This window comes from Schistocerca gregaria, chromosome 11 (assembly GCF_023897955.1).
Source record: "Schistocerca gregaria isolate iqSchGreg1 chromosome 11, iqSchGreg1.2, whole genome shotgun sequence".
Taxonomy (NCBI): Eukaryota; Metazoa; Arthropoda; class Insecta; order Orthoptera; family Acrididae; genus Schistocerca; species Schistocerca gregaria.
Window position 1 is genome coordinate 14,856,257 of NC_064930.1, and position 23,860 is coordinate 14,880,116.

At 44.5% G+C, this 23,860-nt stretch overlaps 1 protein-coding gene across 1 annotated transcript in view; it reads right to left on the reverse strand.

Moving 5' to 3' along the window:
• The window catches only part of LOC126295394 (uncharacterized), a 766,077-nt gene that overhangs the window by 224,206 nt on the left and 518,011 nt on the right, over positions 1 to 23,860 (reverse strand). Inside the window, exon 4 of the mRNA XM_049987875.1 lies at positions 440 to 599. Coding sequence (XP_049843832.1) covers positions 440 to 599 — 160 coding nt within the window. The remainder of the gene's footprint in view (positions 1 to 439; positions 600 to 23,860) is intronic.

The following is a 23,860-nucleotide window of genomic DNA, read 5'->3' on the forward strand; positions in this document are numbered from 1 at the left end:
GACAGACCTGTTTACACCTGCAGTTAGTGCAGCACAGACAGACCTGCTTACACCTGCAGTTAGTGCAGCACAGACAGACCTGCTTACACCTGCAGTTAGTGCAGCACAGACAGACCTGCTTACACCTGCAGTTAGTGCAGCACAGACAGACCTGCTTACACCTGCAGTTAGTGCAGTACAGACAGACCTGTTTACACCTGCAGTTAGTGCAGCACAGACAGACCTGCTTACACCTGCAGTTAGTGCAGCACAGACAGACCTGTTTACACCCGCAGTTAGTGCAGCACAGACAGACCTGCTTACACCTGCAGTTAGTGCAGCACAGACAGACCTGTTTACACCCGCAGTTAGTGCAGCACAGACAGACCTGCTTACACCTGCAGTTAGTGCAGCACAGACAGACCTGTTTACACCCGCAGTTAGCGCAGTACGGACAGACCTGTGCACGGTGGTGCTCGGGCTGGCGGTGGTGGTGGTTCCGTCCAGGGCCGGCGACCTCGCCACCAGCTCCCACAGTGGCAGCGTCGAGTTGCCGCTGCCCGGTAACGAAGACCAGTCGTCGAAGCCGAACGCCTCCATCGAGCTGATGGAGCCGCTGACTGCAACAAGCAATGCTCGCACTCAGATGGTGACTTGTCAATATAAGTGGTGTGGGAATTTACCTACATACTAGTTTTGTTACTTTCGGTGAACATGTTTTAAACATATGAGGGTTACCAAGCGAAACAGAAGACAACTGTCATCTAGCGGCTATTAATATAAACTAGACTATGTATTCGTTTCTCCAATAGCCGAGCCGAGGCGCAGCCGTCGATAGTTTCCACAAAACGATGCTTTGTAATGCGTCTATTCTTTTTGAAACACCTTGTAGTACTATATTTATTTCTGTAGGTGGGGGAATGGGTGGGGCACCAGGAAAAACTTGTAGTTTATCAAATTCTAGCCTGCGCTGACTCGCATAGTAAATGGAGAATTTCCTGTGAGATTCTGTACTTTTTAATGGTCGTTTCTTTGTGCATGATACGATGGTCTGTATTTAGTACCATCCCATGTGTTCGCGGTTTCGCTGTTAGTAAGCCATAACATCTTGCACTACGTAGTGCAATCCTAAACAAAAAAAAGACCTACATCTGTTCCGAGCTACCCAATTTTCTGGTTTCTCTAAAATGTTGCCGATCGCGTATTTCTAAAAGTTGTCATCGCCAGTCTGTTGGCTTCAGATGAATAAACGTTCACTTGTCATGGTATGAGAAACTGGTTACGTAAACAGTTTTTCTACTTAACCCATACTTTCACCACCCATACCAACCATATTCTCTGTGATTATGTGAGAATGTTATCAACTTTCTGGGATGATGTAAAAGAGTAAATACACCATATATAGATAAGGGTCTTCGGTCCGGAAACGAGCGAGTGGATATTTACAATCGAAAATCATTCTGTTGTAGTGAAAGTGGAACATTAGGGAAGGCAAACTTTATCTAGTGGATGTACACCATCACTAAAATGATCAGTGAGTGCTTGCCATGAATTGTAAAGAACACATCCACTGGTGGAAGTGAGCCATCGGTGTACTCGGCCAACGAAAAGCGTGTAGTAGCAGATAATCCACTAGTCAAGGTGTGCCATCGCTGCTCCCGGGTTATTAACGGAACGTCCAACAATGCTAACACGCAAGAGAGTGAATGTAATTGTCAGTTGGTTAGTGTTGTGTTATACAGCAGTGCAGTTACGGTTGACAGAAGTGCAGTTACAGTTTACAGCAGTGCAGCTGTGGATGACATTAGTGTGGTTACGTTTCTCATCAGCGCAGCTGTGGTTGAATCAGTCATGTTCTACGACCGCCTTAGAGTGGAGCAGGGAAATCTTAATTATAATTCTGCGTTCATGAACAGAGAAAACTACGAGTGAGTTGTCAGCAAGGCTAAACCAGTAAAATCTGGACGAAAGAGGGACGGCAATGACTACAAGTTTTTGAAGAGATACGAAGTGCTGGAAGTGAATGGAGTAACCAACGTAACACAACCTGGACTGAAGAAGGTACGATTAAATACTGTGTTTACGATGAAGAACTGAATGATATTCTGCATGATACTCATGTAATGACTAGTCACAGTGGACGTCACAAAATGACGAAATGCTTGAAGTCAAAGTTCCGTAATATAACATACAGAATGTCCAAATTTATCTTAGTTTGAGTGGGGCTTGTTTATCATAGCAAAAAGGTCAGTAAAAAGGAATAGTATTGAACCAAATGCTGTTCAAAGAGCTAAATTCCATATGTCAAGTTGTTCTCATCTACTTCCAGTCGCAACCAGATGGAGATTACAAATTCGTAATCATTTATCAGCACTATCTCACTAAATTCGTTGTTCTCAGGCCACTCTAGTCCAAAACAGCTTATGATGGTAACATTATTGACTTTTTACGCTGTTATGCTCTCCCTGAGTTTTGGAGTCTGACAGTCGTAGGAGTTCATTATCAAAATTATGAGTGGCCTAACTGAACTATGGCCCGATTTTGAGATTGTGCACGGGCAAACGTAGACACGGTCAGAGCCACGGCAGCGAAGAGCGAGCAAATCAAGACGTAGAAAACATGCTAACTAAACGGATGCAGGAGCACAACACCGCGGAGTGGAGCCGTGTGTTAATATTTGTGCAGCTAATCAATAACAGCACTGTACATTTTGCAATTAAAAGATATCCGTACGAAATGATGTTTGGCTGCCCTCCTAAACGTGATTTGTCTCCAACAAGTTTGCCTCCTGAAGCACTGATGAACGGTCACTCTGAGAATGATCTTGAAAATATAATTATCACGTGAGTGTTAGCAGAGACAGGGACTCAAACGTTGCAGGATAACGATCACGGTAAATCTCCGTTGCAAGAGAACAACGTACCAACAGGTTCAAATGGTTCAAATGGCTCTGAGCGCTATGGGACTTAACTTCAGAGGTCATCAGTCCCTAGAACATAGAACTACTTAAACCTAACTAACTTAAGGACATCACACACATCCAAGCCCGAGGCAGGATTCGAACCTGCGACCGTAGCAGGCGCGCGGTTCCGGACTGAACGCCTAGAACCGCTCGGCCACCGTGGCCGGCGTACCAACAGGAACACAGGTTGAGAACAGAGAGAAAGAAAGAATTCCTGACAGTAATGACTACTGCCTGACTGACTTAGACGAGTCAGCCTCTCGGTATTACAGACCACAGAACTGCAGCGTACAAGTGCTCAGAAGAACAAGCGCAAAGAATGCGGCAGTGTTCAGATCGGTGCTTCCCAACAGTGGAAAAGGGCTGTACTGTTAGAGTCCTAGTTCCCGAATTCGATAGAGGGAGAGGAGATGCCAGGCCGTTCTCGGGTGTCGTCCTCGAGACAACGGCCGATGGCTTCCACCGAATCAAGACGAGAGATGGTGTGCTGAGACACCTATACACAGTAATAAACTGTTTGTTTTTAATTAATTACGGAAGGCACGATACGACATGCCACTGCGGCAACAACTACAACACGTTAGTTCAGTTCTTTCCCTCGAAGAAAGAAGCGGATGTTCCAGCAGAGAAAGCTGTTGTCTGAGGACAGCTGCGACGTCTCAGTCGACGGGAAGCGGCCGGGGATTCTTCAGATGCAATCTAGTATCATAAAATTATTTGGGCATTAAGAATAGACAGAGAGAAAGGGTGAAAACTGAGTTGGCGAACCGTATGTTCCTTGTTAACTTGCCTGTTTCCAAGACTTGCAAACAAATAAAGGCATATAATGTACACACAGGCATCGGAATAGTTAATTTTCACTATTCCTTTTTTTTACAGAAATGACAGAGAAATACACTATGTGATCAAACGTATCCGGACTCCTGCCTGGAAATGATTTACAAGTTGCTGGCATCCTCCATCGGTAATGCTGGAATTCAGTATGGTTTTGGCCCATCCTTAGCCTTGATGACAGCTTTCACTCTCGCAGGCATACGTTCAGTGAGATACTGGAAAGTACCTTGGGGAATGTCAGCCCATTCTTCACGTACGACAGCACTGAGGAGAGGTGTCGATGTCACCCGGTGAGGCCTGGCACGAAGTCGGCGTTCTAAGACATCCCAAAGGTATCGTATAGGATTCAGGATAGGACTCTGTGCAGACCAGTACCACTACAGGGATGTTATTGTAGTATAATCACTTCGCCACAGGCCGAGCATTATGAACAGGCGATCTATCGTGTTGAAAGATGCAATCGGCATCCCCGAATTGCTCTTCAACAGTGGGAAGCAAGTACGTGCTTTAAACATCAGTGTAGGCCTGCGCCGTGATAGTGCCATGAAAAACAACAAGGGGTGCAAGCACCCTTTATGAAAAGCACGACAGTACCACAACACCACCACCTCCGAATTTTTCTGTTGGCACTACACTCGCTGGCAGATGACTTTCAGCAGGTATTCACCATACCCACACCCCGCCATCGGATCTCCACATTGTCTACCGTGATTCGTCATTCCACACGACGTTTTTCCACTGTTCAATCGTCTAATGTTCACGCTCCTTACACCAAGCAAGACGTCTGTTGGCATTTACCAGCGTGATGTGTTGCTTATGAGCAGCCGCTCGACCATGAGATCTAAGTTTACTCACCTCCCGCCTAACTGTCGTAGTGCTTGGAGTGGATCCTGATGCAGTTTGGATTTCCTGTGTGATGGTCTGGATAGATGTCTGCCTATTACACATTACGACCCTCTTCAATTGTCAGCAGTCTCTGTCAGTCAACAGACGAGGTCGGCCTGTACGGTTTTGAGCTGTACGTGTCCTTTCACGTTTCCACTTCACTATCACATCGGAAACAGTGGACCTAGAGATGTTTAGGAGTGTGGGAATCTCGTGTACAGACGTATGACACAAGTGACACCCAATCATCTGACCACGTTTGAAGTCCATGAGTTCCACAGAGTGCCCATTCTGCTCTTTCACTATGTCTACTGAGGTCGGTGATATGGAGTACCTGTGAGTAGGTGGCAGCACAATACACCTAATATGAAAAACGTATGTTTTGGGGGTGTCCAGATACTTTTGATCACATAGTCTAAATAAGTTTTTATGGAAAATATGTTGCATACATTTTCTTCAATTATTTCTAACGAAAAACCCATTATGCTGTGAAATACATTTGTTTAATTTTTAACAGGAATTTGAGTACAAATAAATGCGCTGTTTTAAAAGGTGGACGCGAAAAATTTAGATAGTGGGCAAAGGAGGACGTGTACAAGCATTAGATTCGTGAAAACAGATACAATATGAGTAATAAATTAATTCATCGCCGGCAGCATCACTCCCAAAATGTGAAACTAATATATGTTAGGAAAACCGTTTTTTTCCAGTTTCAGTACTTTGTACACAGGTGTTTTTCGGAACCACACCATCATCCTACATTAAGGCATACGGTTCGTACTGCGTACCCAAGCGTTGGGAGTGTTTTAAGCTCGTCATTCCTCATGTAGCACGTACGTAGAATGTACGTCCCACTTTACTTTTCCTCCAGCTGAGGCACTGTAGTAAACGGGCTGCGGCTCACTGCGGTATGCACATTATGCGATGTTCTTTCTGTGCATCACTCGCTTTCGTTTCTGCAAACTGCCAGCAGTTTTCAGGAGCTGGCTGAAAGCTTGTTTTTGGTATTTCTCAACTAGAATGTGTTTATTACGTGATTTAGTAATTACGAGTATCTGTGGGACTTGTATCATAGCTCAACTTTGCAAACCAACGGCACGTGAGATAGCGACCTCAATAACGGTTTTACACAAACGTAGCAGTTACGAGCAAAGCTGTGAGACATGGAAAGAGGGTTAGGTGAGCGTTACGCGGGTTTTGTCTCTCTACATCTACCTCATACTCCGCAAGCCACCAAATGTAGTGTGGTACCACTATCTGATCCCTTCAACCCTGTTCCACTCGCGAATAGTGCATGGAAAGAATGATTATCGGTAAGCCTCTATATTGGCTCTAATTTCTCGACTTTTCTCTTCGTGCTCATTATGCGAGATGTATGTGGGAGGAAGTAGTATGTTGTCCGATTCCTTGTGAAAAATACCGTCCCGAAATTTGAATAGTAAATCTCTCCGTGATGCACAAGGCCTCTCTTGTAACGTCTGCCAGTGGAGTTTGTTTAGCATCTCCATACAGTTCTCTCACCAGCTAAACGATCCCGTGACGAAACGCGGCGCTCTTCGTTGGACCTTCTTTATCTCGTCTATCAGTCCTACCTGATAGGTATCCCAGATAGAGGAACAGTATTCAAGAACAGGGCGAAAAGTGTCTTATAAACCACTTCTTTCCTTTAGATTCTTCCGATGAATTTGAGTCTGGTGTCTGCTTTTCCCACTGTTTGTATTATGTGGTCATTCCACTTAAGGTGGCTCTGGATACTTACGCCTAGCTATTTTATGGCAGACGCTACCTCCAGCTCTTTGTCATTAATAGCGTAGCTGTACAGTAGCGGATTTATTTTCCTATGCATGCACAATATGTTACATTTATTTACGTTGAGGGTCAGCTGTCCGAGCCTGCACCATTCATCAGTCCTCTGCAGGTCGTTCTGCAAATTCTTACTATTTTCTGACGTTGCTACTTTGGTACAGACAACTCCATCATCTGCGAATAGCCTTAAAGAGCATCCGACACTTTCTACTTGATCATTTATCTATATTGTAATTAGCAACGGGCCTATCACCCTTGCGTGTGGTGCTCCGGATATTACCTTTACATCTGTCGATGTAGTTGCGTTAAGAGCGACGTGTTGAATTCTATCTGCAGGAAAGTCTTGAATCCCATTGCAAGTTTCCTCCGTTACGCAGTAATCTCGTGTATTTATTTCATTAAACGGTAATGAGGGACGGTGTCAAATGCACCAACCTGACCGCCACTGCCCGCTGCGCTGTGGATCTCATGGAGGAACACAGAGAGCTGAGTTCAGCAGTATCTCTGTTTGCGGAATCCATGTTGATTTTCATACAGGAGATGTTCATTTTCCTAAAACGTTATAATTCTTGCGGAAAGAACACGTAACAAAATTCTACAATAAACTGAGGTCAACAATATAGGTCTCTAATTGTGTGGATCTGCTTTCTTAGAAAGGGGAAGAAACTGCGCTTTTTTTCAGTCTTTAGGTACCTTTCGTTGGTCAAGCGATCTGCGATAAATTACTCCTAACATGGGAGCAAGTTCTTTCGCATAATTGTAATTAACTGTTATAGGTATCCCATCTGGTGCTGAAGCCTTTCCACTACTAAGCGACTGTAGCTGCTTTTCAAATCCTTGATCGGTTATCTTAATATCTACCATTTCGACGTTCGCACGACGATTGGAAAGAGGGACAGTGTTACGATCTTCCGCGGTGAAACTACTTCGGAAGACCGAATTTAGTAATTTCGGCCTTTTCTCTGTTATGTTTCGTTTCAGTGCCGGTGTGGTCGCTGAGAGAATGGAAAGATGATTTTGAAAAACTTACCGATTTTACGTACGACCACAATCTCTTAGGGTTTTCACGCAACGTCTTACTTTCAAAATCACTGAACGGTTGATTAAAATTCTTCTTGGTATTATGCCGGGTTATTGCTAAAAACTAACAACAATATTAAACTAAAACCGACGTTTTGGCCGAATTGCAACGGCCTTCCTCAGGGTACGATGGTTTTGCGTGGGGATAGGCGCTTCTATCTATTAGAGACTATCGATGTCGGACGTTACTGTTGTAAAACTTTTAATTGGCCCTCTAATATGATTGGCTAGTCATGGCGTAAGGGAAGGTGGAAGGAAAGAGACTATTCGTGGATATCCATGCTGTCAACGATTGGTAGCTGTTCGCCAATCAGCGTTCGGCTTCTGGTCGGCAAGTTTTCCTCCTGGTGTGCGCGGAAGTGGACTGACAGTTGCTCCACAACTGTTTGTGCAGACACGTCCGTCTCCCGTGTAGCTTCTGCTCCGCGGCCCGTTGGACTGGGATGGCCGGCAGCCAGGACGCCGGGAGTTTGTAGCCATCTTCTCTGTTGATGTCGTCAGGCTGCTTAATAATACCGATCGCCTCCCGTATTTTGCGTCCTCGCACCCACGATTCTTTCGCCAGTACTCGGGCTTCCTGGAGCCTGATTTATTACGTTGTTGTAGTCGTACATAGCGTTCGTGTTGTGCTACTCGTAAGCTGACGGGTCTCCGTTTCTCCTATGTAGGCACCTCCGGATTCGCACCGTAGTTCGTTAACACCTGCAGTGTTAAGATTGTTGACTACATCCTTGGTGGAACTTGCCGACCAGAAGCTGAACGCTGATTGGCGGACAGCTACCAATCGTTGACAACATGGACATCTACGAATAGCCTCCTTCCTTCCATCTTCCCTTACGCCATGACTAGCCAATCATATTAGAGGCCCAATTAAAAAGTTTTACAACAGTGATGTCAGATATCGATAGTCTGTAATAAATAGAAGCACCTATCCCCATGCAAAACCAGTCGTACCCTGAGGAAGGCAGTTGCAATTCGGCCGAAACGTCGGTTTAGTTTATTATTGTTATTAGTTTTTAGCAATGACACGGCATAGTTTTAATCACTATGACATCGGCTGCAGAAGCCTACGTTCTTACATCATTGAACAGTTCTCTCACTGCTCTTCTTACGCTCATTTTCGCTTTGTTGAACATTTGTTTGTCAGGTAGTATTTTACTTCTCTTGAAACTGAGTGAAGTACTCTTTATTTACGTAGCGCTTTTCTATCACGACTATTAAACCGTTGTGCATCTTTCCCATCTACTCGCCTATGTAAGAAAATACCCTGCCGGGAAAAAATTAAAATACCGTGAAGGACACCCCACTGTATCGACAGGTGAGCTGATAGGCAGTTGATCTCTGCAGGAGTGTATGATGACAAATTCAAACCAAATGAAGCACCTGTGTCACAGTAAACGGTGTCCAGACAGCCACACCAGTACGCAGCACACCCGTTCTGCTGGAAACGCAAGCCTGTATTCTCGCTAACAAACCGTAGGAGAGTTGCCGAATGTCCTACCGCGATAGACTTTCGCAGGTACCTCGCATCTGTTTTTGTTATTCGGCAATAGGTCTTGCACTTTACTATGAGGAAGCACGAACTTCGCTGTGTCCCGGACGTATTCAGTTGTCCTCACATCAGGTGAACTTCCTGGCCAGAGCAGTTGCACTGCAGCAGCTGTAAATGGCAGCGCATTGTCCTGCTGAAAAAGAACATCCCTGTCTTCTCCAGGAAATGCCAGAATGACTGGGATAACAGCCTGTGCAGTGCTCACTCACTGCTTAGTTTAACTTGCTGGAACTCCAGATGTGACCGCGAGCCGTCCCTGAAGGCCGAAAACACGATGAACCATGCGCTGGAACTGGTGTCACGTGAGCAAATGCACTCTGGCATTCCACGCTGTACGCTGTACCCGCCTATAGAGACAGGACCTCTCCTCATCACTGGAGACAACAGCACGACGCTCCACTTTGGTCATCTCTTTCACGGCGCCAGAGCAGCCGTGATCGACGGTGTCGTGCTCTCAGTGGTAACCTGGCCGAAATAACGCGTCATCTTAATCCTGCGGCAAGCATACAGTTCCCAAAGGTCCCTGGTGAGACTGCGGTTGCACCACGTGTCCAGAATTTGTCCCCAGACGATGTTAGGTCGACCGACGCGGCGTACACTGTGCGCCGATCATTAAGTATGTCTTTCCTACGCGGACGTCCAGAATGTTTCACGGAGCAGTGTTGAAAACAGGACATGTGGAGCAATGCGCCGACAGTCCATCAGCTTCCCGAAGACTCATAAGTCGACACCATTCAAACGACTGAAGGTGTCCAACAGTAGTGTGTACTTGGCGTTCGAACATGCCTGTATCCTGTAAACAATATTGCAGACACTGTCCACCTCCAAACTCAGCACAGTTGCTGCCTGTAGAATCAGACCAGACGGTGGACAGACGGGCCTCCTCAGCGCCGATGGGTGTCACAGATGAGTCACTACACTACAGCGCCGCAGTTTGCACATACAATGAAGAGCCAAAGAAACTGGTACACATGCCTAATATCGTGTAGGGCCACCGAGAGCATGCAGAAGTGACGGGACACAACATGGCATGGAATCGACGAATGTCTCTAGTAGTGCTGGACGGAACTGACACCATGAATCCTGCAGGGCTATCCATGCATCCGTGAGGGTACGCGTGGGTGGAGATCCATTCTGAAAAGCACATTGCAAGCGATCCCAGATATAATCAACAATGTTCATCTCTGGGAGGTTTGGTGATCAGCGGAAGTGTTTAAACTGAGCAGAGTGTTCCTGGAGCGACTCTGCAGCAATTCTGGGCGAGTGCGGTGTCGCATTGTCCTGCTGGGATTGTCCAAGTCCGTCGGAATGCACAATGGACATGAATGGATACAGGCGATCAGACAGGATGGTTACGTACGTGTCACTTGTCATAGTCGTATATAGACGCATCAGGAGTCACATCTTGCTCCAAATTCACACGCCCCACACCATTACAGAGCCTGCCCCAGCTTGAACAGTCCCCTGCTGACATGCAGGTCCGGTGGATTCGTTAGGTTGTCTCCATACTCCTATACGCCGCTCCGCTCGATACACTTTAAATCGAGACTCGTGTGACTAGCCAACATGTTCCCAGTCATCAACAGTCCAGTGTCAGTATTCACGGACCCAGGCGAGGGGTTATGCTTTGGATGGAGCACTATCAAGGGTAGACAAGTGAATCTTCGGCTCCAAAAGCCCATAGCGATAATGTTTCTTAAAATGGTTCGCACGCCGACGTTTTTTGGTGCCCCAGCATTGAAATCTGCATCAATTTTAAGTAATGTTACACTTGTGTCACTTTGAACGATTCTCTTCACTCGTGGTTGGCCCCGTTCTTCCAGGATCTTTTTCCGGCCACAGCGATGTCGGAGATTTGATGTTTAAGCCGATTCCTGATATCCATGGTAAACTGATGAAATCGTCGTAAGGGAGAATCTCTAATTCATCGCTACCTCTGTGATGGTGTGTCCCATTGGTTGTGCGCCGACTGTAACACCAAGTCCAGACTCACTTAAATCTTGATAACCTCGCTCAGTAACAGCAGTGACGGATCTGCCAACTGCACCAGATACTTGTCCTATATAGGCGTTGCCTACTGCCAGCTTTTCTGGCTGCATTCAGCCTCGTGACACCAATTTGTGGAGCTACTCCACCGAATAGTGGCGGCTCCATTCAAAGATACCCATCATAACAACCGGGAGAGCGGTGTGCTGACCACACGCCCCACCTATCCGCATCCCTTATCTGTGGATAACACGGCAATCGGATGGTCCCGATGTGGCACTTGTGGCCCTAAGATGAAATGCTACTGCCAGTTTACATATCTCTGTGTTTGAATACGCGTGACAGTACCATTTTCTCTGCCGTTTCAGTGTATTATACGCTTGTAGCAGTGAAAAGACAGTACTTCGAAGAGGTGCATCATTTACTTTTTTTTTTTTTTTTGCGAAGTGCAAGTTCTCACAAGATCTTCACAACGACTCTTGATGCATAAGTTCATTATTTACGTATGAAGCCACCCTTGGACTTTCAGTTCCACCCGTTCTCTTACCCACCCTCGTGCTATTCAGCTAGATCCTCTTAAGCAGCTCGCAGTGTGTGGTGTGTGGTGACAAGCTTCGACAGAGACGCGAGCGCATGAGATCCGCTGTGGCCGCAGCGCGCCGCCTGCTCTCGAGTGGCGGGCTTCCGGAAACGGTTGCGTGACGCCACGCCCCCCGGAAGTCACGTTTATCGACCGCTTCCGGCCGCGCCGCTCACCGTTCAAATTTACGGCTGGCGTGTCTGTCGCGACGCACGCACACTGTCTGACGTCACGCATCTCTGCATCTCTGTGTTTGTACAAAGCATTAGACCGGAGGAGTCAGGCTGCAGCAGGTCTCTTCTGCGATACTGCGGAAAGCTGTGGCCCCTGCAAGCTGTGCCCTGCTTATCCGCAAAATAAGTGACTGATGGATTAGGCTTACATCATAACTATGGAACAGAAAAAAACTCAACTGTCACTTCAGTCTATAATTCTACTTGGGCTACAGTTTCACCAAACCTGCTCGAAGGCTACATTCTAGGGCCAATGGTTTTCCTATTCCAGGTAAAGGGCTTAACCACAAGTCGATGATAGGCACTGAAAAGTTCGCAGCTCCGCCTGTCTCTCAAAAATTCGAAATTTCAGTAAATACAGTACTGGCCATTAAAATAGCTAAACCAAAAAGAAATGCAGATGATAAACGGGTTTTCGTTAGACAAATATATTATACTAGAACTGACATGTGATGACATTTTCACTTAATTTGGGTGCATAGATCCTGAGAAATCAGTACTCAGAACAACCACCTCTGGCCGTAATAACGGCCTTGATACGCCTGGGCATTGAGTCAAACAGAGCTTGGATGCCGTGTACAGGTACAGCTGCCCATGCAGCTTCAACACGATACCACAGTTCATCAAGAGTAGTGACTCGCGTATTGTGATGAGCCAGTTCCTCGGCCACCATTGACCAGACGTTTTCAATTGGTGAGAGATCTGGAGAATGTGCTGGCCAGGGCAGCAGTCGAACATTTCCTGTATCCAGAAAGGCACGAACAGGACCTGCAAAATGCGGCCGTGCATTATCCTGCTGAAATGTAGTGTTTCGCTGGGATCGAATGAAGGGTAGAGCCACGGGTCGTAACACATCTGAAATGTAGCGTCCACTGTTCACAGTGTTGTCAATGCGATCAAGAGGTGACCGAGATGTGTAACCAATGGCTCCCCATACCATCACGCCGGGTGATACGCCAGTATGACGATGACGAATACACGCTTCCAATGTGCGTTCACTGCGATGTCGCCAAACGCGGATGCGACCATCATAATGCTGTAAACAGAACCTGGAATCATCCGAAAAAAATGACGTTTTGCCATTCGTGCACCCAGGTTCGTCATCGAGTACACCATCGCAGGCACTCCTGTCTGTGATGGAGCGTCGAGGGTAACCGCAGCGACGTTCTCCGAGCTGATAGTCCATGCTGCTGCAAACGTCGTCGAACTGTTCGTGCAGATGGTTCTTGTCTGGCAAACGTCCCCATTTGTTGACTGAGGGATTGAGACGTGGCTGCACGATCCGTTACAGCCATGCCGATAAGATGCCTGTCACCTAGACTGCTAGTGATACGAGGCCGTTGGGATCGAGCACGGCGTTCCGTATTACCGTCCCGAACCCACCGATTCCATATTCTGGTATCAGTCATTAGATCTCGACCAACGCGAGCAGCAATGTCGCGATACGATAAACCGCAATCGCGATAGGCTACAATCCGACCTTTATCAAAGTCGGAAACGCGTTTCTCCTCCTTAGACGAGGCATCACAACAATGTTTCAGTAGGCAACACCGGCCAACTGCTGTTTGTGTATGAGAAATCGGTTGGAAACTTTCCTCGTGTCAGCACTCTGTAGGTGTCGCCACCGGCGTCAACCTTGTGTGAATGCTCTGAAAATCTTATCATTTGCATATTACAGCATCTTCTTCCTGTCGGTTAAATTTGGCGTCTGTAGCACGTCATCTTCGTGGCGTAGCAATTTTAATGTCCAGTAGTGTAGTAACGCCATTACAAAAGAGGCGTTTTAAAGTGCACTGATTTCCCTAACCTACCAGTAACTAGGCACCTACTATGTAGCAACTTTGTCTATATCACTTTACTTGACTTTTGTAAGGACCCGTCCTCCTGTAAAATTAACTCTCCGCTACTCGGGCGAAAATTTGTGACACGCTCACTCGTGCGAATGAAAGGCGGCATCCACAAAGCAGGTGATCTGTTTGCATACTTTATACGGTCTTTATGAGCGATTTTAGGATTTTTTATTTAATCTAAATATAAAACATTTAATATTGGTACACAGTGTAATATATTCTAACGTTTGAAACATTTTGCGCAATAACTGATAAGGTTGCATTTCAAAACAGCAAATTTACATCTGTTTTCCATGTAAGCATTGAGGTGTGTTTAACACTGTAACCATTTATCAAAAGAACAAACGAAATTGAAATAAAAAACACATTATTTGACAATACAGTTTACATATATGTCTTTCAGATGATTAACACATGTCCAATTGTTGCATGTACTGCGCCATCTACGAGTTGTTTTATATCCTGCTCTTCCACTTATGTAACACCTTCCACGTGATCCAGTTGATTTTTCTGGGTGTTCCGCAGAATCTTGAGTACCTAACAATAATTTAGCCCTCTTCCGAATTTCACATGGAAGGCTATCAATAAGGGAACGTCACTATATTTGAAGCTTTATTAGTTCCCAGCTAATTTTTCTATAAAATCAACCCCTTTTACAAGCTGATTTGAAGCCATGGAGTGGTATTTATATATGCACAAAGCATCTATGGCTGTAATGTTCAAAATATTGTAAAACAGTACGATAGGCCACCTGCTTCTGTTACATGAATGATTGTTCTTCTGACAAAGCTCAATCAAAAGATCTATCTCCACTTTTGACATGTTATGGAAAGTAATCATTTCAGGTTTGTTTTGTTCCCCTGTTGAACGATCAATAGCGTCATCGAAATGCGTGCTTGATAACACCAACATTATTCAATTTTTTCTTTGGACTGTGACCAATATACAACCCTGTTAAAATCCAAATGTAGTTGATTTTGCCTCCCTTTCTCTTTGTGGTAGAAATTCTTTCGGCACTTCTCTCTATTTTTTCGTGCTGTTCCAACGTATGTCACTTTCTTAGCCTGAAATTTCTTTACTATAGACAAACGTAAACCAGTTGTCAGCAGAGATATTTCTGCTTGTACATTGTACTTGCTAGACCATTCAAAGCACAATATCTTCAGTTGAATTAATGGCATTATATGCTCCCTCTGGATGCTTTTCGACGTACATCAACTACAGAAAACGCTACTTTGCTGGTTTGCTAGGAATATATTGCCTGAAAGGGCACTTTCCTCTATATGCCAAAAGCTGTTCGCCAACAGTAAGATATTCAGTTGCTAAAAAATTATTTTTGGAAATTGTTCGTGAATACTTCAAGTACCTGTCTGATAGCAGCTAACTCGTCAATGTCTCGGCGAACATATGTCAACAGAAACCTGAATCGGTTTTCACTCATGCGTAAATAAGATCATTCAAGGCCGTTTCCCTTTGAATTATCCCACAATTTCGATATACTCTTCCTACAACATCTCCAACATCCATACAGATATAACACACCAATGACAGCTCTGATCTCTATCGCATCTGTTTCTTTAGAATCCCTTTCCCTACAGAAGTTACCACGAATTTCATTGATGTATATATTAGTGTGTATTGCGATAATGATTGTTTTGTTTTCATCAGAGAACAAATTTAAAATTTCTATTTGTGTCTTTTTTATACGAGCTTAATTTTTTGGTCCAGGCAAATGCGTAATAACATTACGAGAGCTGCTTCTAACATTGGTATGATATTTATTTTTCTTTCATTTAGTTATTCCATCTACACGTAAAAAATTGAATCCTCCCGAGTTACTTCTTCCTGTGACTCATATTCATCATTTTCTGACACTTCTTGTTCTGTTCCTGACTCATGATCGCTTTCATGAGCAGAATCCTCAGTGCCTGAGTCAGCGCTATCACTGTGAGCATCTTCATCACTCAGCTGAATAAACCATTCCAGCCATACATCAGAATCGCTACTAAACTCTGTCCGAGGTTATTTGCCTTTGACATTTCTGCCACAATCTAAAAATAAAGAGAATACTAACATGGAAAATCGATTGATTCTCGGAAAGCCATAAAGTTATAGAGACTTACTTTGTTCCGTCGGCCTGGGTGGCCGAGAGGTTCTAGGCACTACAGTCCGGAACCGCTCGACCGCTACAGTCGCAGGTTCGAATCCTGCCTCGGGCATGGATGTGTGTGTTGTCCTTAGGTTAGTTAGGTTTAAGTAGTTCTAAGTTCTAGGGGACTGACAGAAGTTAAGTTTCAGTGCTCAGTGCCATTTGAGCCATTTGAACTTACTTTGTTCTAGACTGTGGCAGCCGACCTGGCGCGCGTGACCTGTGTCCTCCAGATTATAATAATGTTTTATAAACAATGTATCTTTCGTAGCCGAAAGCCAACAATGTCTGGGCTAACAGCCGGAGAGTTAACAGGAAGACACTCAATCCAGTCCTGTCGGACAAAATTGAGAGGCAGAGTTATGTGGTTGAGGAGTGCCATCCACGCAAGCAACGCGAGCAACGCAGCTACGAGGTTTTCATTGCCTACCTAGTAAATGTAAATCCGCCTTCAGTTCTGTCTCCAGGCTACACTTCTGTTTTAAGTGAACATTATAATGCAGAAAAATGTGGGATCTATTGTCAGCAAACTAGGTACCCTACAAAACTGGTTCCAGTTAAATAGGTTCCAACTGAATATGAACAAGCCTACATGGTTCATTTCAAAACCGAATATTGAAAATGTGTAGAGCTTAAAATACGTTGTAAGAATCAAATGGCTCAGAAGCTGATACAGTCAAATGTGGACAGTAACAGAAGAGGGAATATTCCTGTCGGCTTTTTCAAATGAATTAAACGATTTTGCGTTTACAACGTACCTGCTAGCGAATACCAGCGGCACTAGTACACGAGAGATACCGCGTCACAGGCATAACGCAGTTATGAAACACTGTGCGATTTCATGAATTCACTGCACGTACATTAATTTCCAATATTGTCACAAAACTCGACATTCACATATAATAACCCAAAAGTTTTCTATTGTTACAACCGTAGAGTGAACATTTAGGCAGGATGGCGCCAGGTGCGGAGAAACAGTATGTTGTGCTCGAAATGAATTGGTATCAGTTTGGCATATGAGTGCGACGACACTTCAGAACGAAGTTTAGCAAAGATCCACCAAATGCTAACACCATTCAGTAATATATCTGTTGAAGGCTTCAGGGTGCCTCTGCAAGGGGAATCAACCGTTTGGCTAATGGTGAGTGAACAATTGGGAGACCAAGCGAGGGCGAGTTTCGCACGCAGCTCTCAGAAGTCGACGAACAGAGCAGCCAGAGGGCTGAATGTGCCACAACCGACACTTGGGAAGATCTTCAGGAAATGACTGAAGCTGAAGCCCTACCGCCTGCAGTTGCCGCAAGCCCTGATTACCGATGACAACGTCAGACACTTTCAATTTTCGGTACTGTTGCACCAGCTTATGGAAGAGGAGGGGCTATATGAGGAACTGAAATTTTAAATTTAGCATTTGAGAAATCTTTCACGCAGGAGGATCGTACAAACATACCGCCGTTTGAGTCTCGTAGATTCCCGTGTGGGGGACATAGTGATAGACATCCCTGGGGTTGTGAAGCTGCTGAATGGGTTGAAAATAAATAAATCGCCAGGTCCTGATGGGATTCCAATGCAGTAGAGAGTGCTGCATTGGCTTCTTACTTAGCCTGCATTTATCGTGAATCTCTTGCCCAACGTAAAGTCCCGAGCGACAGAAAAGAAGCGCAGGTGACGCCTGTATATAAGAAGGGTAGAAGGACGGGTCCTCAAAATTACAGACCAATATCCTTGACATCGGTTTGTTGGAGGATTCTCGAACATATTCTCAGTTCGTATATAATGAATTACCTTGAGACAGAGAAGTCGCTGCCCATGCTTTCTAAAAGCATAGCTCCTGCGAAACGCAACTCCCACTTTTTTTGCGAACCATGGGTGAAGGGTATCAGACGGATTCCACATTCCTTGACTTCCGGAAAGCGTTTGCTCGGTGCCCCACTGCAGACTCCTAACTAAGGTACGAGCATATGGGATTGGTTCCCAAGTATGTGAGTGGCTCGAAGGCTTCTTAAGTAATAGAACCCAGTACGGTGACCTCATTGGTGAATGTTCATCGGAGGTGAGGGTATCATCTGGAGTGGAAGGTCCGCTGTTGTTTTCTATCTACATAAATGATCTTTTGGATAGGGTGGATACCAATGTATGGCTGTTTGCTGATGATGCTGTAGCGTGCGGGAAGGTGTCGTCGTTGAGTGACTGTAGGAGTTCACAAGATGACTTGAAAAGGGTTTGTGATTGGTATAAATAATGGCAGCTAACTCTAAATATAGATAAATGTAAATTAATGCAGATGAATAGGAAAAAGAATCCGTAATGTTTGAATACTGCATTAGTAGTGTAGCGCTTGACACAGTCCCGTCGATTAAATATTTGGGTGTAAGATTACAGAGCGATATGAAGTGGGACAAGCATGTAATGGCAGCTGTGGGGAAGGCAGATAGTAGTCTTCGGTTCATTGGTAGAATTTTGGGAAGATGTGGTTCATCTGTAAAGGAGACCGCTTATAAAACACTAATAAGACCTATTCTTGAGTACTTCTCGAGCGTTTGGGATCCCTGTCAGGTCGGATTGAGGGAGGACACAGAAGCAATTCAGAGACGGGCTGCTAGATTTGTTACTGGTAGGTTTGACCATCACATGAGTGTTACGGACATGCTTCGGTAACTAGAGTGGGAGTCTCTAGAGGAAAGGAGGCGTTTTTGTCGTGAATCGCTACTGAGGAAATATAGAGAAACAGCATTTGAGGCTGACTGCAGTACAATTTTACTGCCGCCAACTTACATTTCCCGGAAAGACCACAAAGATAAGACAGATTAGGGCTCGTACAGAGGCATATAGGTAGTCATTTTTCCCTCATTCTGTTTGGGAGTGGAACAGGGAGAGAAGATGCTAATTGTGGTACGAGGTACCCTCCGCCACGCACCGTATGGTAGATTGTGGAGTATGTATGTAAATACAGATGTAGAGCTCGTCGTAGGTGATGACGCAACGTTTCTGTGAATGGCACAGTGGACAGGCACGAAGCGCGAGTCTCAGGAACAGAGAATTCCCACGTTACCGTTCAGCACATTCGAGATGTAATGTGTTGTGTTCAGTCTGTTTTTATTTTGGAAAAAGCCTTTTCAGGACACGTGTATCAGGACGTACTGAAAATGGACTCGTGCCAGAACTCGAGACAAAGAGTGCGGGCTTCATTCACAAACAGGATAGCGCTCCAACCCACTTCCATGACGATGCTTGTGAATTCTTAAACAGGAAATTGAGAAAGCGATGGATGTGTCGTGTGGGGTTAATGATCAGCAACTCCTGTCATGGCATCCACATTCTCATGACCTAACACCATACGTTTTCTTTTTTTTGGTAGAGTTATGTGAAAATCCAGTGTTTATGACTACTCTACCAACAAACCTGCCTGAACTGCGAACTCCACCAGCAGTGCTTCTGAACACTGATAGGGACATGCTGCACTCAACGTGGGAAGATGATGAGCGTCGACTTAATATCTGGAAAATCAGTAGGGCGATCATACAGAGCACCTGTAATGTTTCAAAACTTTTTGAGTCTTTCTATACGTCAAAATTGTTTTGAGTTTGCCCATATATCAAATAATATAGGTAAAGCATGTCTGTGAAATCGCTTCATTCATTTATCCAATAATAACCTTGTGTTCTGCATCTCTCATCAGGTATCGGACAGGTCTCCGGCGAAATTCAAGTAGAGGGACTCGGATACTGCAGCTTCTGAATATAACTCTCAGACACATGTATACTAACTGCAGAAAGCATCTCTTGTGGACCATTATTTCAAAACTAGAATCTTAATTATTTCCTCCTTATTCACTTACAAAAGTATAATCGTCTAGCACAGAAGACAATTTTTTTTTTAATGAGAATCACGTTAGGCTCACTTATAACATGAGAAACCAAGATAATTTTCTGATTGCCACACAGCAGTTAAAATCGTACGCACAATATGTACAAAATATGGGGCTGCAAGATATAACAAATCAGTACGCAGATATGAACGTAATATGAAGCTAGATAATCTAAACTACCTACTGTAGTACTTGCGAAGGTGGAGATGATGAACTAAATTTTGATTGTCAATCTGATAGACAGTGTAGTTAAAGCGAGAGAGTGGCGTGCCATCGCTCAATAGCTGTTGATGGAGTTATTTCCAGTATCCGCTGTTAGTGTTTGTTTATCCTCCATGAATTCTTCTCCGTGAAACTCGTCTGCAGCCTTGAATTTAGATTATCTGCCGGCCGGGGTGGTGGAGCGGTTCTCGGCGCTTCAGTCCATAACCGCGCAATCGCTACGTTCGCAGGTTCTAATCCTGCCTCAGGCATGGACGTGTGTGATGTCCTTAGGTTAGTTAGGTTTAACTAGTTCTAAGTTCTAGGCGACTGATGACCTCAGAAGTTGAGTCCTATAGTGCTCAGAGCCGAGTCTACTGACGTCGAATGAATTTGTTTCCTCCGTGGTCGAGGTTGCATACCGAATCATTTTCTCCAGATCCACGCCAGTCATCGGACCAAAGCCTTTTTCCAAACCCATTCAATGTCCGGAACTTGTGCAGAGCGATTAGTGGACATGTTTGTAGTACAGCTTTACAAGCAGAGTGCCATCCTGCGTTGAGACAGTCACGGCGAACGTCGCTGACGCGAAAGGAGGAAAAGCCGTGCACCCGGCGTATTTATAGCAACTTCAGTGGATCGTGCGTATGGCAGGTGTTTTTATTTACGTATTCTGACACTTACGGCGACATCTATTGATCACTTTTCACACTATTTTTCTTCTTCTGTCATACGTTTTCCCCCTTCTCCAATAATATTCCCTTGCAATTTACATCATTTTCACCAGTATTGTTATTTCTGCAGCGTTTTGAAAGTTTAACTTTAATTATAATCACTCTGTACATTTACTAGTGCCATGTGAAAAGTTATGTATTGAACTATGTGACAAATCAAAACAGTTTGTTTCCGAAAGGAGAAATGAGCTTAATAATATGCGATAAAATTTGGTGCCATGTTCCACAGGGCTGCCTGCACAAGATAATTACATCCCTAAAAGGTGGAATATTACAAACGGTTACAACATAACAAGTGACACTAAATGCTAAATGAATATTATTTTAACATGGCAAGTGAAACTACTGTAATTCAAATACAAGAAGAAACGGGCATGTGAGTAGGAGGGGTAATTTAGAAATAGTGCAAGTGGTCGCTTGCTTTGATCATAAATATATGTTCCAGTGATGCCGGATATTATTATCTTTACACAAAAAAGTAATATATTGTCAATACTCTTCAAATCATGATCTACACCCTAAATTTTTATACCTGAAATTCGCGAATCTGCTTATTGAACTTTGGTTGCCTATGTCTGCGTTCACTTTAATCATAAAATTAACTAATTCAGTATTATTGAATTTTGGATTACTGGTGTATGCATGTATCATCACAATAAAATGAAGACAGTGAATGGTTGGATGAGTATGGCTGAGAACATTGGCATAGTTTAGTTTACAAAAATAATGGCAAGTTTTTATTGATTCTTTTGTAACTACAATCGAGCTGATAAATCTTACAAAACAGAATGACAAATACAGATCACTGAAAGGGATGGTGCTTGAGTAGCAAAGAATTAATTGGGGCGAAAACTGTACAAATTCTCTCCTGAATTAATCCCCATTACAACACAATCTGACATTGTTTATATGAATCCACTGTGAGGCCCAATTCTACTCAAATGGAATCAAGTACGACAAAGTGCTCCACAAACTATGGTTTACGGGATGTCTCTGCGGCAATGCTGTGCCCTTTCACCTTCAGCAGAAAACGGCTTGCTGTGGGTGATGAACGCCGCCCAAGAGCAGTACTCTGACACATCCACAAAGAATTCAAAATTACGTGGACTGGCGTTCTGGTTATTAGAACGCGGGGAACTTCCCTATCAGAGTCCTGAAACCAAAGTAGATTTCAGTGTGAGGTGCACCAATTTGCTCACAGGCACGATGGCGGTTGCTAGAATTGTCAGATGACCGACTCAGGACGAACAAGTTCACCCTCGTGACACACAATATTTCCGGGACGATATGCATTTCCACTGTCAGTACTATTCGAAACTGCCTCTGGCTCTTAGTCCACCACAAGTTGAAGACCACAAGTCTCACCCACTAGGGAAAGACCTGAAGTTCTCGATGAAGGTTGGTTCAAATGGCTCTGAGCACTATGAGACTCAACCTCTGAGGTCATCAGTCCGCTACAACTTAGAACTACTTAAACCTAACTAACCTAAGGACATCACACACATCCATGCCCGAGGCAGGATCCGAACCTGCGACCGTAGCAGTCTCGTGGTTCCAGACTGCAGCGCCTAGAACCGCACGGCCACTTCGGCCAGCGACGACGTCAGTGGAATCAGTGGCCACAGCAATGAGGGAGGAGACGAGTGGTGGTGTGCAAACGTGTAGTGCACGGACAATCGCTTGAACTTTGGACATACCCGTGAGCGCGGTGCGTGAAAACCTACGAAATATCCTTCTTTCTCATCCATTCGAAATTACCAGTGTGCACGAGTTGCTTCCAGTCTACATGCCAGCAAGAGAGACCTTTGATTTAGAATTTCTTGCTCCCATGGATGTGGAAAATAATTAGCCGTGGAAGATTTTTTGGACGTACGAAGGCCACTTCTATATGACAGTAGATGTCAATGCACAAAATTGTCGAATATGGGCAACGGAAAATGGATGGATTCATTTTCATGCAAGATGGCGCACCTCCGGACGTCGAAAGTCCAGTTAAGCAGCTGCTAAAGTGCCATTTCGGAAATACTAGAATTCTATCTATATCCAGATCGCGCTCCAGCTATTGCCTGGTCTAGGTGCTGACGAGTCCTCTCCATTTGGCTTGGTCGTCCCACCACTTTTCTTCCTCCACTTGCTGACAGGTCTCACATCTCCTTTCCACAGATATTCTGACTCCCATTCTCCACCGTGTTCTTCGGCGCCCTCTAAGTCTTTTCCCATCCATCTTTAGTTCTTCCATAATTTGGGGGAGTCTCTGCACATGCATCATTTTAACATGCCCATACCATCTTAATCTCTTTTTTTTCTCAATTTCTTCTCTCATACTTACTTTTTTTAGGTCCTTTCTAGAATTGTCCTCGCTAGAATTATCAGCCGCCATTTCCCTACAGCCTGGCCGTCCCGATTGCCTGATTTTAATCTGTGTGACTTCTGGCTGCGGGACTATCTGAAAGATGTTGAGTTCAGTGTTCCAATTGCAAACTTAGTTGCACTGAAAGCTCGCACTACGTAACAGAGCCTGTATGTGACTCCAGAAACACTTCGATCAGTTGTGGAACATGCTGTTTCTCGATTTCAGCTTGTTGCAGAAAACGATGGACAGCATATTGAACATTTCCTGTAACGCGGAAATTAATAGTCCGATTTGATTTTGATTGATGCTTTTATGTGATTTTTGATCTCGGTAGAATTAAAAACCGATGTGTGTGCCGCTTTTTATGCGGTTTTTGGCCTGAAGACAATTAAAAACCGACGTTTCCAATCCGATGTGATATGACCTTGCTGTGGTGGACGGGCTTACGTAACTAACAGTATGACACCTGTACACCCATGCACACTGAGTAGTACAGTGGGTTCAGCGCCTGACGTGCACCTTAGGCAATGTTGTACAGTTCTACTACTATTAAATCATGATACCACAGCGTCATCTGCTGCTACGTTTTGTAACTAGACTTTCTTCTCCGATAAACGTCACTATCACCAGTGCTGTTATTTCTAAAGCGATTTGAGAGTTTAACTTTAATTACAGTCACCCTACGTTATAGTCACTGGACTCAACATGTACAAACATCAGAAAAAGTTTTGCATCACCCATGTTCCCAGAACTGTTGAAGATAGACGTTGACTGCGGATATTGTATCACAGACACAGTCCCTTTGATT